At 33.8% G+C, this 20008-nt stretch overlaps 2 protein-coding genes across 3 annotated transcripts; both read right to left on the reverse strand.

Annotated features, from left to right (window-relative positions):
* Nucleotides 1-375: 375 nt before the first annotated feature.
* LOC110100441 (sulfite reductase [ferredoxin], chloroplastic) lies at nt 376-12326 on the reverse strand. 2 transcript variants are annotated; one of them, XM_028698885.1, is made up of 9 exons: nt 11618-12326; nt 6804-7574; nt 6420-6716; nt 6111-6308; nt 4854-4988; nt 4642-4758; nt 4379-4537; nt 1306-1464; nt 376-625 (listed from the first exon to the last, which is right to left on the reverse strand). In XM_028698885.1, exons 1-8 carry the CDS (start codon nt 11792-11794, stop codon nt 1354-1356), a joined length of 1965 nt encoding a protein of 654 aa, XP_028554718.1. In that variant the 5' UTR covers nt 11795-12326; the 3' UTR covers nt 376-625; nt 1306-1353. The 2 variants fall into 2 exon arrangements, with proteins under 2 accessions (XP_028554718.1, XP_020683603.1); XM_020827944.2 differs by lacking the exon at nt 376-625 and having other exon boundaries at nt 1018-1464; nt 11618-12324.
* A 3138-nt stretch (nt 12327-15464) lies between these two features.
* Nucleotides 15465-19684, reverse strand: LOC110100439 (guanylate kinase 1). The gene is made up of 11 exons (XM_020827941.2): nt 19547-19684; nt 18838-18874; nt 18626-18736; nt 18459-18535; nt 18237-18366; nt 17079-17441; nt 16860-16981; nt 16372-16507; nt 16240-16285; nt 16046-16151; nt 15465-15962 (listed from the first exon to the last, which is right to left on the reverse strand). Exons 2-11 carry the CDS (start codon nt 18838-18840, stop codon nt 15881-15883), a joined length of 1176 nt encoding a protein of 391 aa, XP_020683600.1. The 5' UTR covers nt 18841-18874; nt 19547-19684; the 3' UTR covers nt 15465-15880.
* Between the last annotated feature and the right edge of the window lie 324 nt (nt 19685-20008).

Genomic DNA, 20008 nt, shown 5'->3' on the forward strand with positions numbered 1-20008 from the left:
TTTTATAAGTCTTGATATTTTCTATTTGGGTACTATTTATTCACTACTTTCAAAAAATTTTGTTCAAGAAAGCTTCTTTTTAGAGCAGCTTTCAAAAAAGTTAATTTTTCCATAACAACTTTACAATTACTTTTATAAAAAGCTGCAATTATCCCAAACGAACCTTGAGAGCCTATTTGGGATAGCTTTTTCCCTATATTTTTCAAATAAGAACCAAAACTTAGCTATTGCTTTCCTATTATTTTTTCACTACTTTACAAAAAACTATGATAAAAAACTGCTTTTTGCAATCATAGTAGTAATAATTTCACAATCAATTTTATAAAATGATGCGCTCATACCAAATAGATCTGAAATTTATATGATGAATGTCTTGATACAACATCCTCATGCATATTTTATATTCTTAAGTTTTTCAATAAAAAAATAAAAAAATAAAAACTTTAGAAAGACTCATAAAATCAAGTTACATAAGTGATGCTGAGCATCTTTCACTGTTGTCTTTATCATTTTTCTTTAGTGGTGGATGAGAATTTTTGTCCACTCTAATTCTCAAGTTCCAATTGAATTGAAGACAGTACAGCTAAATCTTATCCAAGATGCACCTGAAAATACCTAATTTCATCTAATTCCACAGAATAATTCCTAATCAATAACACAGATAGTAATTTAAAAGTCTGCTTAAAATATAAATAAAGCAGGTAGATCACAAGGGTGAGTGAGTCCCAAGGAAAGTTCCATGTAAATGATATCAGGTTTCGAATCATGGACAAATTATTCTATGCGGATACGGATGCTGTCCGAAGGCAAATCAGAGCAAGCCACGTCACCCCTTTACTGTGTAACACGGCTGTGCACCCATTGTGTACCGGGTGACGTGGGGCACTTTGATTCGCCTCTGAACAGTCCGGTGTCCGCAGAATAATTTCTCCAAAACATACGGGCTTTGAGGAGAAAGATTTGGTCCAAACTTGTAAAGAAACACGCTAAAACTTTATAGACCGGAGAAGAAGATAATTTCGCTCGAAAAGCTTGTAATATAAAGCTCTTATGTTCATTAGAATAGAAGACTTTGGTTCAAAATCGAACTGGAACTTACTCAAAGTACTCATCCAGTTTGATATACAGCAAAAATACTAAAATGAAAATTAAATACAACAAAGGGGGGCAGAGCTGAGGTCCAGCTTATTGGAAAGTACTAAAATGTTTATTTTCTTCAATTTGAGTATAGAATTGAGAGGTTAAGTGCAATCTCTCTACCTCAAACGGTCAACAGAAGTTAAACAGTTTTAGCGAGGGACATACCTCAAAAAGGGCTCTCTGATCTCACTTTATTGAAGAGAGATTGATCTCTTATTCTTCTTTTCCATTTTGATGGTCAGCAGAAGTTTTTAGATCATGTCTTGGAGGTATATCTACAAAGCCGTCCCACTTATCTACCATCTCTTGCAACTTCTCAAAGCCCTAAAGACAAAGTGAAATGAAGAGCTTGGCTGAATAATTTTATGAATAAGCATGTTAAAGTGGAAAAAAAAAAACTGCGATGATCAAATTTAAGGATTCTCCCAGCATTTTTACTGCTTTTCAAAGCAGTTTTTTAATATAAAATTTTTAATTTTTGGATTAAAAAGCTGCTTTAAGAAGCAATAAGAAAGCTGTCCCAAATGAAGCCTAAATTTTAATTATTGGCATGAAATGTCCAGTTCAGCTTGCACTAAATATGAAGGAAACAGAGAGGTTGTTGGGTGAAAATTTCATGTAATAAGCATGTTAAACTGCAGTCAACTTGTTTATAAAGATCCATTTTAAATTTTGACATATGCGCATGATCTGTTGAGCATGAAAGAGATCTATTGATACAGTATATAATCTAGGATTTATCAAAATTCGCAGTCCACTAACTCTTAATCAAGCAAAAATTTCACCTCTTTCAAAGCAAATCAATAAACACTTAAAATTTGTTCTAAATGATAATTCAAAGATCATCCAAATCTAAAATTTTATAAAAAAAAATATGGGTGGGAAATAAAGCAACACAATGATTTGAATTCCATTGCATTAAGGAAAACAAGATTGTAGTTAACTTGATAAAAATCTCAATCACATATGGAAAATCAATCACAAAACTTGTAGATGAAGAAAGAACATGGATAAAAAACGCTCAAGAAAGGGGCCAATCCTCCGTATATATAAAGATTGCGTCGTTAAGACCTGCACCGCATTTAACAAGTTCACATCCAACAACACATTTTGTGTAAAAATTTGGAAATTTATTAAGAATATAGATTGAACCTTTACATGCCTCAGGTCTCTACTGTAATAAAATATTAGTTATTTATCATAATCCCTATTAATAACCAGTTTTTAGAAGATTAGATGATATACTTATATGGAAAAATAACCTATTAAAAAAAAATCAACCCATAATTGAAAAGTTATAATGCATTATACAGTTTTAAATCTGATTAGATAGGTTGCATTTTCAACATCAATACTTTTTAGGGCATTTGTCATTAATAAATTCATTAAAAATTGATGTATTTTTACTCATTTCATATGCATAAGGTTCCTTTCTATGTATTTGTGAATAAAAAAAATCCAATAACCAAAAACACAAATAAATTTCATTTGATTTATTGAGCTACTTTTGCTGAACTTCATTAAGAGTTAAATCATCAGTTTCTTCAATTGGTTTATCAACATTAACAAGCATGATTTATTTAAGCTTATAGTCAGGAGCAGATTCAATTTCTAATAAAACTCATATCAAAGAGTTTCTATTACAAATCTTGGTACATCATCAAAATAAAATTTGATTTCTATAAAAGTCCATATACAAGATTTTCAATTAGTTCATATTCAGCGTCAAAATTAGATTTAATTAGAAGCACAGGTTCACAGTCAGGAATAGATTCATATTTTTATTGTAATCTAGGCTCATATATGATCTTATGTTCAATTTCAATTTCTAATTAAGATTTAGCATCAAATTTTATCTCAACAAATTTGATTTCAAATTTAAATTTTGACTCTTGCCCAATCTTAGATTTAGATTGACTTTATCATGCTTATTCAAATATATGTTAAACCTGAGTCGAGTTTGACCAAGCTAATTTCAACCAAAAATCAAAGATTTCAATTCTGACTCGACAAAAGTTTGAGTAGAGTCATCACTGCTCAATTTCAAGTAGAATTTCAAGTAGATTCAAGTAAACTTTATTAATTTTATTAATTATATTTTAAGTTTAAATCATAATTATTATCTATATAAATATGAAAAAAAAATCAATTTTCATAAATTCCATCTCCATTAATTATCTCTATCAATATTCCATAAAGCCTAGCAATTCTCCATCTTCCATATTCACTTCATGCCACCTAAATGATTCATGGGATTATTACTGGAACCTCGTCAATTTGTGAATTATTGTAATTAATCAATAATTATTATCCTGACTAGTAATCAATCTATAAACTATTATAATTATTCTTTCTTGATTTAGTATGTTTTATATTAGAAGCTCTTCTAGAATTGCATAAATGCTACATAAATGAAATAAACTTTTATTATTGGCCTCCTTTAGTTCCAACTAATTTTCCCATGTGTAGCCTTCATTGCTGTAGCATTATCTATACCATTCTCTCTTTGCAGCAAATTGCTACCACATTTTTCCTTCCCATGAATAAAAAAAAAAATCCATTTTCACTTGATATCAAGTTCATTTGGAACCAAGGTTGACGGCCCAAATCCAACCAGAGAATTATAAATCCATTCAATATATCGTTAGAAAGAAAAAACTACCTCAAGTTGTTATAATTGGTTCGCACCTTGTTAAGGGAAGAATAAAATTGGATCATTTACTTAGCATTAGACCTTGTAAGGCAATCATATATTCAATACTTAGGATGGACATGTTTCTATGGTGATGTCCTAGTTATGGAACTTTATGGTTCCTGAAGTGACATTTGTATGTTACTTCGTTCAACAATAGAATTTTGGGATATCATAAATCAAATATATTCTAAACTCTACAAGGCGACTTAAATCTATCAGATAAAAAAAAAAAAAATCACAGGGCTTAGCTTATTTGAAATAGTTTAATAAGCATGAGTCAAATATCATAAAGGGCGCTCTTTCTCGTAAGTGGAGAACGTATTAATACAATATGGTAGACATGAACTATAGAAGATATCTTAAAAAAAGTTCCTAATACCAGTTTTAGAAATACCAGTGTAGTTATGTGACAAAAATACTAGTGTAAGAAATACATGTTCAGTTTTAAAATTGATTCAATTGTAATCTGCACATCCAACTGAAAACACCAACTCAAAACACATGTATACAACTTGCAATGGGAAGTGATGATATGATGCTTACTATTCTAGCTGTGAACCGGCCAAAAGATTCTCCCTGTAGGCGCTTAGTTCTCCAATTGTAGAACAACGGCTCCAAAACCTTCTCTAGATCTTGAATCTTCACCCTATTCAGAAAGCACCTTGCCAAACTAGTTTGGTTAGGCGTCCCCCCTAGCCAAACCTGTACACGAAATAAGAAAGATGATCCTCTTCATGAGCACATATGGCTGCTAAGAATACTGGCCTGACTTTACTTTCGACAAATAAAACTAGCATTTCAAATACCTGATAGCTGTTGGGACCATCACCAACAAATCCAAGCTCAGCCATGTAAGGCCTAGCACAACCGTTAGGGCACCCAGTCACCCTTATTACCACTGATTCATTGTATTGAATACCCACCTAAAATAATCATGCATAAATATAGAAACTGACTTAAAGAATGTATTTGATGATGCTCAATGTCAATCTCAAGAAAGGAGAATAATGGCTATTACCTTATCAAGAACCGCTCGTGCACGTTTGAGAATATCAGGTATTCCTCTCTCAGCTTCTGTTATCGCTAGAGGACATAAAGGTAGAGACGGACATGCCATTGCAGTTATATTGAGAGGATCAACATGCCTTGGTTCCTAGAGCATCGTCAAAATAAGTTGAACAAGAAAAATTAAAATATGAATCCAGGAAAAACATGCATTTCCCACGCTGAGCATATTCTACAAATTCATTTCTAGAATTAGTCTATGTAATGCATCCGTCTATGTAATGCTTACTTTTATATTATTAATATATTACAAACAGAACATGATGAACGCTTTTAAAAGATATCAAAATCACCAGAACTGCCGAACACAACAAATCCAAATCTCTTCTCACAAAAAAAAACCCAGCAATTTTAGTTCTATGCATCTATAGTAAATCCCACCACCCACATAATACCAATATGTTTAATCAAATCCAATGCAATTAGCGCACTGTAAAGTCACTTCATCAACTAAGGAAAAAAAAAAGGCTAACAAGCTGTAAGGTCCCTCTCATCACTCCACAAACAGGAGCATTAGAAAGCAAAGCAAAGGAAGAAGGACATCAAATGTTTATTTATAGATCAACCTCAGAAAGGAAAGTAGTGAAATGTCACTTACAGAATGACACATCAGACAAGCTCTGATATGTTGTACTATCTTTTTTGCTCTTATTTTGGTCAATTTAACTCTATCCTTTCCCCTTCATTTCAGAAGCCATTCTTGACCATAAAATAAGAAACAATCACTACTTCTGCCCTCCTTAATTTGAGTCTATCTCTGCATGCTATATTCCCCATCCCCATCAACAATTATGAGAGCAATTGTAAACAACAAAATAGTAATCTCTTGGCTCAAATCCATGAGGTAGGAGTTGGAAATTAGGTCAGACCTACATGTTTTTACTCAATTGATGCCTATATCCTGCTACTGAATTCGTACATCTATAATCACTTCAATAGAAAGAAAATAAAGGGCAGAAAAAATGCAGTCAAACCCCCAACATAACCTTACTAAAACTACTAAATTTGTGTAAGGTGCTTCTTCACAAGGCATAATTAAACTCGACAGCTTAATAGTATGTTGCACTGTTAAATTATTTACCAACAAGGCTATAAAAATTGTTCTCCAAGCTTTTCCCTGCATTTTTTTTTTCTTTAAGCCCAAAAACAAATGCGTGTCCTCTACCAACAAGAGTAGAAGAAAAAACAGTAGAATGAAATGAAATTTTACCAGTAAACCAGCCTGAGCAAGAACTGTAGTAATTGGTTGTCTCCAAGAATGACGAATATCACATAAGATCAAGTTCTGGTTGGGAGTAATACGCACATTTAAATTATAGTTCTCAATTACTTCTCTCAAAGCTTTCTTCATTTTACCTCCAATACGACCATTATCAACATGAACACCACAAAATAATGCACCGTCACCCTGTAAAACAATACGTTTACGTAGGAATAAAAAATGCAATAATCATAGTGAAACCAAATATAACTAAAATGTGCATCATTTAAAAAAATGTTTAATATACTGCATACATACTTGCTCATGCCATCCTAGGTAACTCCTAAATTCCCACTCGGGTAACGGTCTGAATGATTCAAATTTTTTTCCATAATACTGCTCGACTGCACTCCGGAACTTTTCAATTCCCCATTCATTTATTAAATACTTCATTCTACTGTATTTCCTGTCATCCCTTCTGCCATTTTCTCTCTGAGTAACAACTATAGCCTTCACAGCATATAGTATATCTTCTTTTGGTACATAACCAAGGGGTTCTCCCAGACGAGGGAAAGTGGTCTCCAGCCTGTGAGTCCTTCCCATGCCACCACCCACCTAAGCTTTCATAGCGTCATCAAACATTCCAAAAATTTACAAAGACAGAGATAAAATAAGCAGCAAAACTGAATATTTACTACTTACATAAATATTAAAGCCTTGCGGTTCTCCATCACTATCAGAAACTACAACTATACCAATATCATTGGTTAGAATGTCCACTGAGTTGTCTGTAGGCACAGTTACAGCTATCTTGAATTTTCGAGGCAAGTACTGTGTACCATAGATGGGCTCTGGAGAATCTGGAAAATTAGTTCCATTGGAATTGTCATTTCGAGCTGCAATTACCTCAGGAGGCTCTGCTGACATTACCTTCTCACCATCAACCCAGATATCATAATAAGCACCAGATTGTGGAGCCAAAAGTGAAGCGATATTCTCAGCTGTCTCCTGAGAAAATAAGTACTCTTTTTTTGTATATGGAGCTGCTGGAGCAAGAACATTTCTGTTCAGGTCTCCACAAGCACCAAGAGTAGACCCCATATTTTTTATGATTGATCTCATCACAGTTTTGAGGCTCTTCTTTAGGATTCCATGCAACTGAAATGTTTGTCTGGTGGTTAGACGGAGAGTGCCAATACCAAATTTATCTGCAAGATCATCCATTACCAAGTAGAGCTTGTTTGGAACTTTACCACAGGGATTCTTTGTTCGTAGCATAAACTGGTATGATTTTGACCCACGTTCATCCCTGTTGGTCTGTTGATAACTTCCATGAAATTTAATCAATTGGGTCGCAACCTCATTTATGTTAGGGGCCTCAGTTTGCAACTCCTCGTTTAGAGGAAATCTAAGAAAGTTGCTCTGTTCCTTGAACAATTCAACCTTACTTCGTTTAACCACAGCAGTATCTGGCTGCAATATACATGAAACAACGTAAGCAGTATATTGTCTTTATCGAGAAATTAAATATAACTCTGAGAAAACAAATGAAAAGAGATAGAGTTTTTCAGTTATTTCCTAAGTGAAATAATTTCTAAGTAAAAAACTTTCCTTATTGAAGAAATTATGAATCATAATATTTTTATTTTAAATTAATAAAAAGGGGTAAATAATCAAAGTGATCATGTCCCTACTAGTATCAGACTTTTCTTATTTTATAATTTAGTCCATCAACTCATCAAATTGTAATGTGTTTGATCCTTTCGTCATCTCGATATTCTGGAATTGACAGAAATTAGTTCTAAAAGTCTTAGGTGAAGGGTAATTTTGACCTTTTAAGCAAAGAAATGCACTAGAGATCCTCTACCACATTGATAATCATGAAGTTTCATAGGCAAGACAAAATTATTGAATCATCTTCATCCGAAAGTGTGATCTTTAGGTCTTTGAGAGTTGGTGGGTGTTAGACATTAGCAATATATCTTTTAATCAAATAAAGTACAAACGGAATATCCTATACATAAGTAATAAGCATTAGTTTATTTCTTTTATTTTATTTTTAGTTTGTTTTAGGTAGACTGGTTCTATATTGTAAACTTGGTTTACATAAATATTATAAATACAGCTCCTATTATAAGAAAAGAGGATGGAATGAAAGATTTTTTATTTTTTCGCTTTCTAGTTTCTCTTTTTTCCCTTCTTCCTTAAGGAGTCCACACAAACTCAAAAGGTGCTTTCCACTTCTTGATGTAAATCAAAAGCATAACAAATGGTGCTCTTGTTAGACTAAACTCACATCCCCGCCTCCTCTTTCTGCAGTTTGCAGTCTCCACCACAGTCATCCAACTGCCAGCCCTCTTTTCCTCTACAGCCATCAGCCTTGCTGCCTTCAGACTCGCCAAAAGCCTGCCTACTTTCAGCCGTCCCCTGTTTTTCTCAAGAACCGGTCTCCATTTCACCACAATATCAGCCATAACCTGCTGCCCTCCAAGAATCTGCCTTCAGTTGTTCTTTTCGGCAGCAAGAAACCAGCCAAGGGTGCTAGTCCCTTGTTATTCAGCACCAAGCACTCTTCCACATTTTTCCCCACTCCTTTCACCGCAGAAATTGTGTTTCTCCTGCCTTTTTTCAGCCTCAAGAATCACTTTCACCTTCATCCGAGCTGCAGTCCTGCTCCAGGCGCACCATATCTTCAAGAAGGATCCGGCGGAAGTCCTGCTGCCAATCAAGAACCTGCTGTTTCAAGCAGCAGAACCTCCACACCATCATTTTCTTCTTTTCCCCCCACATCCTGCCCTGCAGTTGCCGTCTGCAATACCAGAGAGCTTCACCCCTCATCCCTCTCCAACAGCAACAGCAGCAACCCTCTTCATCCAGACACTGCTCCCATTCATGGCATGTTGTTCTTGACGCCATTCTTCAGTCCCCAGATTCCAGCATAACACCTCCACAGCTGAGGACAACTTCATTGATTCTCCCAACCCCCAAGATTCATCCAGAAGGTTCAACACCTGCGCCAAGTTTCCAGAACTGCTTCTACCACCTCCACTGATCCACAATCAGCTACAATGACCTGTTTTCAAGAACAGCAGTGCTGTTTTAAAGAAGCATACATCAGCAGCCACCAAAGAAGTCTCAACATGAAAAATGCTGAGTTGGCAGAAGCAATCCGGGCAATGCAAACCAATCAAGAATTGAAATTCTCCGAAATATAAAAATCTCTACAACAAACCGATGTTCATTTTGCTTCCATTAGCTCATCCCTTCAACAAAACCATATTTTCATGGATTCCATAGACAAGAGAATTGATAGTTTGTGTATTCACCGTCCACATACTCCACCTCATCAAGATACTTCCTCTTCCACCGGCATCCTTGATTCCGTCAGCCAAATCTCTTCTCCATAGCCGCCACCTTCACAAGTTTCTCTTTTCTTACACATCACCTACCATTATCAAATTCTACTTTACTCAAATAATCTCAACATTTGTTTCAACCACCACAAGGTTTACCTCAACCTTGTGCCATTAACCGCCGTATTTGTCTTCAATCCTTAACTCAATCAGTTAACATCAGTCCTTATCTTTCTCCACATTTTCAAAATGATGCTATGGAACAATTAGTTTCTGAAATGCTTCACTCTGACATTATTTGTCATAATCCCAATTCTTTTCTATTCCAATATTGCTTGTTCAAACACAAGATAGTACTTGGCATTTTTGTATTAATTCCAAAGCCCTTAATATACTTATTTTGAGTGTAAACAAATTTAAAATATTTTTATAAAAAAGTTTTGAATATCCTATATACTTAATTTTAAGTGTATTTGGAATCCTCCAATATCAAGTAAGCTCCAAATACATAGCATCGTGACCTTTTCTTTTAGAACCTCCTCAATCGAAAACTCCTTGTCATGATTTGTTGCTCACGAGATCACATTGTTTTGCCCCAATGAGCTCCCCTCAATACTAGCGACATCAGGCTCTCACTAACAAGATCTCATCATAGGGATGAAATAACCTAAAGGCGATGGCCAAGGCATCATAAGAAGATTGTGAAGGTCATAGAAGACAGGCAAAGCATGTACCTTGTTAGAGGTAAAGATAAGAGGTCTTACAAGTGAATAAGGGTGATCAAGATAGTCCTCCTTCTGGATATAAATTCAATACGAGAGACAATTGATGAGAACTTTAGGTGGCGGACAACATGATACAATGCCAGCATAAGTTTAAAATGTCAACAACGAGTAGAATAGGGATACACTCAGGGGCGGAACCAGCTTCAATTTTGAGGGGGGACAAGTTCAGTACAAAAATAATTATATATATGAAAAGTTGTTTAAAAAAAGTTAAGCAAGAAAAATGAAGAAAAAAAGACGTAATTAAATTGTCATGAAAAGTATGAAAGAAAATATTAAAACTAGCTGTGAAGAAATATATAAATATTTTAGGACAAGTTAGGACAAAAGGGTTTTTTAGGGAGGGGGGTGCAAAAGTGATACTTTAGGAGAAAAAAATGAATTTTTCTACTCTCCTTTTTTTTTTTTTTTTTTTTTTTTTTTTTTTTTTTTTTTTTTGAGGGGGGGTGCAAAATATCTTTGTATTAATATAACTTTCTCCTCGAGATCAACTATTTTTTTACAAACAGCTCTTGAAATAAAAGTTTGCGGGAGTGAACAAAACTCTAAAAAGTTCATATATTTTCAAATACCTACACTCAAATGAACACACCATATCATGATTTGACTCCGCAAATACAATGCTTACAATGAGAGTTTTATAAAGGACCAATTTGACATCCCTTAGAGGTTAAGGGGCAGTGATGGTGAAGCCACCTGCCAATTGAACTGAGTGCCCGACCCCACTTCAAGAAGGAGATATAGACCAATAGGTCTAACCCTTTTTCATGTTCATATTTAGAAACTTTTTTAGTCATTATAATTGTCTCAATCTGCTAGTTATTTTGACAATAAATCTGCATCATCTGGAGCATGTTTAATCTATAAAATAATTTTCAAATATATAATAGAGTGGTAGCTAGTTCAAAATGATCTAAGATAAGTGCCTTACACATAAATTATGCAATTGTGCATGCTCATATAAGGATTTTTATGATCCTAACAATAATGATGATGACAATTATGGTAAATCCCCTTTCACAATGCATTCAAAAGTAATAACATTCACATCATCATCTCAAAATTAATAGCTTAGATACCATGATTCAACCAACTCCCAAAAGCAATAATTAGCAAATATACCAAAGAGAAATGCATGCCATATATCCCAAAATATATAATTCACAAAAACATAAAAAAAATCAGTTTCAATTAAAGGCGCGCATACAGTATAACTAGGCAGAATTTTTTATCGGTCGACCATTCATTATTTTATGAGCAAGCTAACCCCAAAGAGTGAACTGACTTTCCCCACTCCTTTCACAAACCAACCATCCCTTAAATCCATAAAATCCATTCCAAAATCATATGTTCATAAAATCGGAAATGGGTATATTACCATGGAAACAGCTCTCACAATCCAATCGGAGCTAGAGGAAGAAGAACTAGGCAGAGCACGAACCAAACCCACGGGATTAATCACCACGGAGGACCTTAACCCTCGGTATACATTGATATGGAGCTTCAATTCCTTCTCAGCTACGATTGCGTTCGCCGACATGATCGACGCCGCCATCTACGTGAGCTTTAACGAAGCACGAGGCGAACAAAGAAGTGATAAAACAAACAAACAAGATGGAGGAGAAGTAATATACGTAAAGCAACGCCTTCACCGGCCTAACGACGCACTTTCCGGCCGCCGGAAAAGAAAGCGGTGGTCTATTCCTCTATTTGCTCCTTTTGTGGAAAAAAAAGGAAGAAGAGCCGTGGCTATAGGAATGGCGACGGGGAGCTTTTATGATATTTACACCCCAAGAAGTTTTAAAGGGTTCGATCTAAGATTCTAAGGGTAGCGCAGTGGTGATTTTGGCATTAAACTTTTTAATAAATGAGAGTATGGATATCATGGCGTCTGCACTGGCTGCGCGACGCTTCGATGGTTTACAATACGATGGGTGGTCCAATGAACCTGGTCTACTTTTTATACTGATCGACGAGAGGCCAATGGCCACATTTAAGCCCAATGCAGGTCATGGGCCGGCCTTATAGCCCATAGTTGCATCCATGTAATTAGAAATAAATCTCTACATATTAGACTCCTAGTTGAGCTCTTGTAGTTAAGCATTTTCTCATATTTATTTTATGGGGCTTTAGTCTTAGCTCATATTATTAGATTTTTAACTTAATTATCTTAATTCACATAATATGATTCATCAATAATATTGGTGAGAAATGAGAAAGAGTCAAAAAAAATTTTTTTTCAATGCCACATTCAAAATAAAACATGCTAAGTAATACTCACTTTCTAAAACTCTATATTGAGACAATTCTATGGTGAGTGGAGAGAAATGAAGAAAAATTATAAAAAAAATATTTTAGTGTGCATGTTAAATTCAGAATTATTGTAGAAAAGAACCTTCAATATCGTGATGGTAACTTCTAGTGTTATTGTGCTCACAGGCTCCACATCGCAGTGTTAACAAGCTCAACGGCGCAGCGCTTTAGTTCAAACAGAAATTCAAAATTTTCCTAAATTTATTTTCAAAATACATGTTGTTATAGTATTACTCCAACATAAACCATAACTTCTTTGATTGTATCAATGAGGGCATATATTAAGCATCAAAGAAGATGGGGAATGATGTGCCAAAAAAAAAAAACAACAACAACATCAAGCTTTTATCCCACTACATAGGGTCAACAACATGAATCCTTTTTTTCCATTGCGTCATGTTAAGAGTCAAATTCTCATTAAAATCTAATAAAAAATATCATTTTTAATATATTCTAATAAAGTCTTATTAGGTCTACCTCTATTTTTTTTTTTTAACATAAGCCAAATCTAATACATATACTCTCCTAACCAGGTCATTAAAATGCCGTCATTTTAAGAGACCAAACCATCTAAGGCAACTCTCTCTAATATTATCTACCATTGGAGATACTCCAACCTCGTCATGTATATACTCGTTTCACATTCTATCTCTAAGAGTAAAGCCACTCATCGACTAAACATCCTCATCTCTGTAACACTTAATTTTATGCTTTTTTTAATGGCCAGTATTCTATGTCATAAAACATTGCAGGTCTCACCACCATCTTATAGAGTGTTCCTTTAAGTTTGAGGGGTAATTTTCTATTACACAACATGCCCGATGTGTTCCTCCACTTCAACCATCTAACTTGAATTCTAGTAATAATATTTTCACTATTTCACCATCACTTCAAACAATAGATTTCAGATATCTAAATGTGCAATCTTTTTAATGACTTGATATCCCAAAGTCACAAACCCCTACTAGATTTATTAGGAATAAAATTACATTTCATGTATTTGGTTTTAGATCTAATCAAACAAAAACATTTAGAATCTAAGATTGACCTCCGTAATTCAAGTTTGTCGTCAACTCCCTTTCTACTCTTTTCAACAAGAAGAATATCATTAGCAACCAAAAAATAATAATAAAGGAAGAAAAAATAAAACATAAATGCTGTCAATATTTAGTTGTTCAATTTCAACCAAATTTGCATTGACATGAGATGAAATCAGATTTGATGCACTAACTAAAAAGCTAAAATTTGTGAGAATAACCTCTTTTTTTTTCATATATGACAACTAATTCATGTACCATTTTCTAGAGAGATAGTTGCCTATTTCAATCACATGTCCAAAAATATGTTCTAGAAAATTCTAGAAAGCTAGAAGCAACATTTTATTGAACTTGGCCTTTCTTGGGAAATATTATGTTAATATTGGACTTAGTATTTATAACTTCTGAACATTGAGAACAAAAATGAAAATTTCATCATATTATATGCTGTTGATATTTTTTTAAGAGAAAATGCTAAGCTTTCAATATATATATATATACACTTGATATTATTATAATATAAATTTTGAATGATTCATCTCAAATTTAATAATTTTGAGATGCATTTTAATTATGTTTTTAACGCTTATTTAATTAAGCCTAATAATTTTCTAATTATACTATACCGTTTGCTTTTATTGAAAAAAAAAAATTTATCCAAAATCAACTTGCATAGTTAATCTACTTAACCATGTATGTTATACAGATTTCTTCGATTTAGACATTGAGGTGTCAATTTTTTCTCAAATGCCATCGAATCATGAAGGCCGGCTTTCGTTCTTTTTCAATAGATGGGTCTTATAGTTGAAAATTTATTTTGTGCGGACGTTGAACGTCATCCGGAAATCAACCAGAATACGTGCATGTCACCCATGTGCTTGGTTCTGCGGCTCGGTACTGCTGACGTTGCGCATTCTGGTTGGTCTACGAACAACGTTCTGCATCCAGTCTTCGCACAGAATAATTTCTCATTATAGTTAAGCTCCCTCATGCCCTTACACTTAAATATGAATCCTTAGAAACCCTAAGAAAAATTTTGCGATCCTTCGTTACCTTTTTGATGGCCTATCTCTCATAAAAATTGTCTAATTGAGACTCTCTTAGCCCATAGATTTTGACACAATGTTAAAACTCTTAAAATTATTATTAAAATTAATATAATACATAAATAATTAATCAATTTCTGTACTAAACTCTTTTTAAAATAAAGAAAAAAAATAAAACTTGGAGTTATTACATTCTGCTAAAAAAATTCCAATATTTTTTTTCTGTAATAATAGTTTTTGAGCCATTACAGTAAAAAACTTATTCAATGAGTCTGCTATGCCCTGCAAAAAATATATTGTTTATTAATTATAAATTATTTTTTATTATACTAATTAGACATAATAATTCACAATTATTAAAGAAAATTATAAATAATACAAAATTATAAAGTTAATATAATTAAACTAATTAATTTACTTAGATATATTAAAAAAAATTATAAATTGGAGGCAAAACAAAGGGGACTCATTAATTTTAAAAATTCAATTTAATCTCATATATTTTAATAATTATATTAATGTAATTTAAAATGAGCTGACTTTTAATTATTGAGTCAGTGGGAGCCGTGCCCCTACTGTAGACCCACCCCTGACAACTACAAACTTTCAGGTTGGAGAATTTTAAGTATTGAAACTTAATTTAATAATAATATGAAGAAGAAAACACAACTCATCTTGACCTGTTGGTTGAGAGCTTAGGCTTCCAACTAAGAAGTCTTGGGTTCGAGTCTTTGTGTATGCTTTGTGTGTGTGAGTTTGCTTTAAATGGCCTAAATGTCCCAAAAAAAATATGAAGAAGAAAAGAAGAAGATCAAAGCAAATGCATGCCTTGGACAAAAAAAGCTTCCTTTGATATCAGTAAGTTCATTGTGTACACTTTCAGACTGTATCTTTCACAGAATAATCAATTTCCATCATTTAAAGAATGTGGTAGCAGTAGAAGCTACTGCTGAAGGGACATAAATGGAAATAGCACTTCTAACTCAACATATATGGCTTTATTTGGGACAACTTTCTTACTGTTTTTTAAAACAGCTTTTAATTTTGCACTAAAATATTGTTTTGAGAAGCAGTAAGAAAGCCGTCCCAAACGAAGTTATAATCATAAACTTTAAAGCAATAGTCAATCAAAAACCTTAAAGAAGATAACAAAACCAGTTGTGCTATCCTAAATGAAATGCCCAAAGAGAAGTTCAAACAGATAAAAAATAAGTAAAAAGGAGGTTATCAATGGCTGCCTGCTTATTATGAATTTATGGTAGATAGAGTTAGGCCTCTTGTGCGACCAGGTGCTCCTCCTTTAAGTGAAGACACATCAAGAATGAACCTAAGAAATGCAAAAGTAGCATTGTATAAAAAGCCACAATATGAAAATACAGCAATAAAGAAAAAATGTTTGAAAAGCCTTACTTGGTTGAAGGAGATGCACTGAGTTCATTAGTTCCACAGTGAATTAAGACCTTCTGATCTACTTTGGATATCGAGTGAGAGAATGGAACTATGAAACTCTTCATAGCTGTTGAGATATCAAAGAAATTTCAAGTTTTCTCAGAGAAAATTATCAAATAAATGGAAATTTGTGAAGTGAACCGTTTACAACATACAAGGTTGATATGGTGATTTGTCATTTTCGTCTAGAAGAAGTATTTTCTGCATGAAATATAGTTTGCATAAGTTAATATATAAAAGAAGCTTTCTAAAGTGCGTTCTCTACTCTGTAAAAGTATAATGAGCACCTTTAGATTCTGATAGCATGACTCGAGCTTATCATTTACCAACATATGATCGAAAAGGCCTGCGGTTTTTGCTTGTTCAAGCTCTTCTCTGGCATTTCTTAGTCTCTTTTGGATCTGCTCCTCAGTCTCTGTTCCACTGTAAATGACAATAGAAACCAGTTAGATGGAGTTCTAAGAAGTGTGTTTGACAACCAGATCTATTAGAAAAACTCTTCCTTTCCATTTTTTTTAATATAAAAACTCTTCCTTTCTCGTAACTGTTTCAAAGCTAATTTTATGGATACATTAACTATTCTTTATTTTTGGACATTTAGATCAATTAAAGCAAACTCACACATGCATCACATACACGAAACTCGAATCTAAGACCTATTAATTTAAAGCTAAAGCTTCCAACCAACAGACCAAGATGAGTTGCGTTATACCTTAACTATTCCATACAAATCCTAAGTTGGTGTAATAAGATGCATGAAAAGGTTCGTAAATACCGTGCACGAAGTCGTAGCTCAAGCTCCTCAAATGATGGAGGGCAAACGAAGATAAATATTGCTTCAAGGGGGCTAGCCCTCACAGATCTTGCGCCTTGAACATCAATATCAAGAATGCATCTCTGCAATACCAAATAAAAAAAGAGGGGTAAAGATTACCAAATGCTAGGAAAATGGACTCCAACTGGATAAATTTAAGAATCCGTCATTTACAAGTACCTTCCCTGCATCAGAAACAGCTTCAACTGCCTCTATGCTTGTTCCATACAGGTTTCCATGAACCAATGCAGATTCAAGGAACTTCGCATCCTGTATATCTTTCTCCATCTTGTTCCGCTCGGTGAAATGGTAATGAACTCCATTCATTTCCTTGTCCCTCGGAACTCGGGTTGTGTGGCTTACAGAAAACCCAAAAGTTGATGGAAATTCTTTCATTAGCTTTGCTATTAAGGTGCCCTTGCCAACTCCTGAGGGGCCACTAATTACAATAGGCTTTGATCCATATCCTATTAAGCCCTTACTCCAGGCCACTACCTCAATGCCAAGCTGCTTCCTTTTCTGTTTAACAAAAGGAGTGTCTACCTACAAACAATACAAAGAAATCAGGACTCAATGAAAGCTTTGGAATATATTAATCTCAATACAGCAACATTTTCTACTTGAAAAGCAATATGGGATTCATGAATCGTCCATTATAGGCTAGTAAATTCTTAAAGTCTATAAGTCATAAAGATATCAGCAAACTTGTAATTTTCTCTGGATGAAGATCAAAAGCCTGGTTGAAATAAAACTAAAAAAGGGGTATTTACATACATACCACTTTATTTCATGCTATTTACATTTCTAACGCCCAAAATTTTAATATTACATTATTAACACTCATATAAAATTTTAATATCAAATATTTAGTCATATATTTCATTCTTACCATCCATACCACCCTATAAACTTTAATATTTCATTCAATGCACCCATATTTGTTCTATAGGTGGTAGGCATGAAATATTAAAGTTTTAGGTGTTAGGTATATAAATAGCATAAAATAAAGTGGTATGTATGTAAATCCCCTGAGAATTTCATACCAATTTAGTTCATGCTATTTACATTTCTAACATCCAAAATTTTAATATTACATTAAAAAAATATCATATGCTAGGAACAATTTTGAAAGGCCATTTGATGTTTGTCATTATGCAAACATATAAGAGAACAAAAAATAGGCATCTCCAGAATAAGTACATGATGCATATTCCAAACTAGGCTGTATTTTTAACAAAAAAATATTCTATTAAACAAATCATTCTGCAAAACATATCAAAGAAGGAATCAGCTTTGCAAAATATACAAATTATATTTGAAAAAGTGAAGAGAAGAAACCTCAAGGAACCAGATGCTATTATCTGTTGAAGATTCTCTTAGAAGTATCAATACCCGTTCACTATCCAGAATAATAGACGAAAACCCTTCACTTGCAACCGGTTTTGCGCCAAATACAACAGGCTCCAACCTGCTAATCACTGTAAATTTAGATAACTAAAATTCTTATAGAAAAAACAAAGGAAAAAAAAATGAAAGCTAGGTGGAAGTGACAATTCAAACCATTTGCCCGTTTGCTTGTCCAAAACTTTGATGTTAATTGACATGTTAGGAATGCCTTCAGATCCACAAACTAAATACTGAACATGTAGCCATTATATTAGTTCAACAAAGGCTTAAAGGTTGCAAACTTTATTACATAAGTAAAGATAAAGAATGCATATACTTACTACTTTATCACCAATGATTGTTAAGGTCTCATAGCCTTGTGGTTCTGAATCAAGCACCACAGGTGGACAATTTTCAGTGTTACAAAAACCAAATTCAGGAACTTCTTCCCCCTGACAAGTTAGAACAAAAATTTCAAAAAATCCTTATTTTAGTCAGATTTCCTCGCTTACTTTCTTCCTATTACAACAAGTTTCTAACAGCGATAACTTACCATAGAAAGTTCAGTTTTGTACAGATCAGCCTGTTTCCTGCATAAAGAAAGCACATAAAAAGGTAAATTACTCACTAATAAAAGAGAAAAACACCACAATTGTCATCATCGGAGAGGCAACGAAGATGGAAAACAAAAAATAACTTTTTTACCGCACAGTGAAATCAAAAATAAAAAACACAGCGATGTTACAGCTGCCTAACATTATGAACAGAGATCATAATTATGTTCACTTTAGCACGTCAACCTGGATCTCATTCCCAAAATCAATTAAAAAAACAGCCAAATTTTAATTACTGAAACCAGATTGGACAAAGAAAAAGCTTCACATCCAGATGAACTATTTCTAATTTGAAAACATGAATTGAACTGTAGCAAAGCATCGGAGAAAGGAAAAGAATCAAACAAACGACCCAAGTCTAATCAGGAAGGACCCAAACGTTTCTTTTTCTTTTTTTTCTTGACAAAAATTTTACCAAAATTTCAAATGCGGTATCAGTAAACTCCAAAATCCTTACGAAACCAGAACCAATGTTCGAAATTGCTATCAAGAACACAAAAACAACAGAAAAAGGAAACAATTAAAGTAAACCTAAGGGCATTACTCTATACGAATAATGCTTGAAAATCGAAAGATATTAGCGGCAGGAGAAAAAGGACCGGCCTTTGTGAGGCAAACAAATAACCAAAAAAATAAACGAAGCCTTACTCCAATTGCAGATTCTTCTAAGGAATCCTTAGAAATAAATTAACCGATCAAATTGGAAGGAAGAATTGAAAGAAGGAAGAAGACCAAAGAAAGAGAAAGTATTCGATCTCCGAAATCTCACCAGCCACAATTTATAGAGAGAGAGCGTCAGCCTCCCTCCCTCGTAGAAATTTCGCCACTTTTTCTCGAATCTCGATACTCGCCGGTCCGGAAAAACCTAATGAACCGTACCGGTTCGAACCGGTTATTCTGGGATCAAAGAACTGGTGGGCCCGTGTTCCACGGCCTAGTGGGCCTGTTATTTATAAATACTCTTCGAAAAGCCCAGGAGTTGAAAATATAAAGGACCGCTTATATTTTTGTCCTTTTTGTCTTTTTTAATTTTTTTAATGATATATAGATTCTATATACAATCTTTTTTATTTAGATATTTTAAATCAAAAAAAGTAATTTTTTACTTTT

The sequence above is a fragment of the Dendrobium catenatum genome, unplaced genomic scaffold (assembly GCF_001605985.2).
Source record: "Dendrobium catenatum unplaced genomic scaffold, ASM160598v2 fragScaff_scaffold_1173, whole genome shotgun sequence".
Classification (NCBI taxonomy): domain Eukaryota; kingdom Viridiplantae; phylum Streptophyta; class Magnoliopsida; order Asparagales; family Orchidaceae; genus Dendrobium; species Dendrobium catenatum.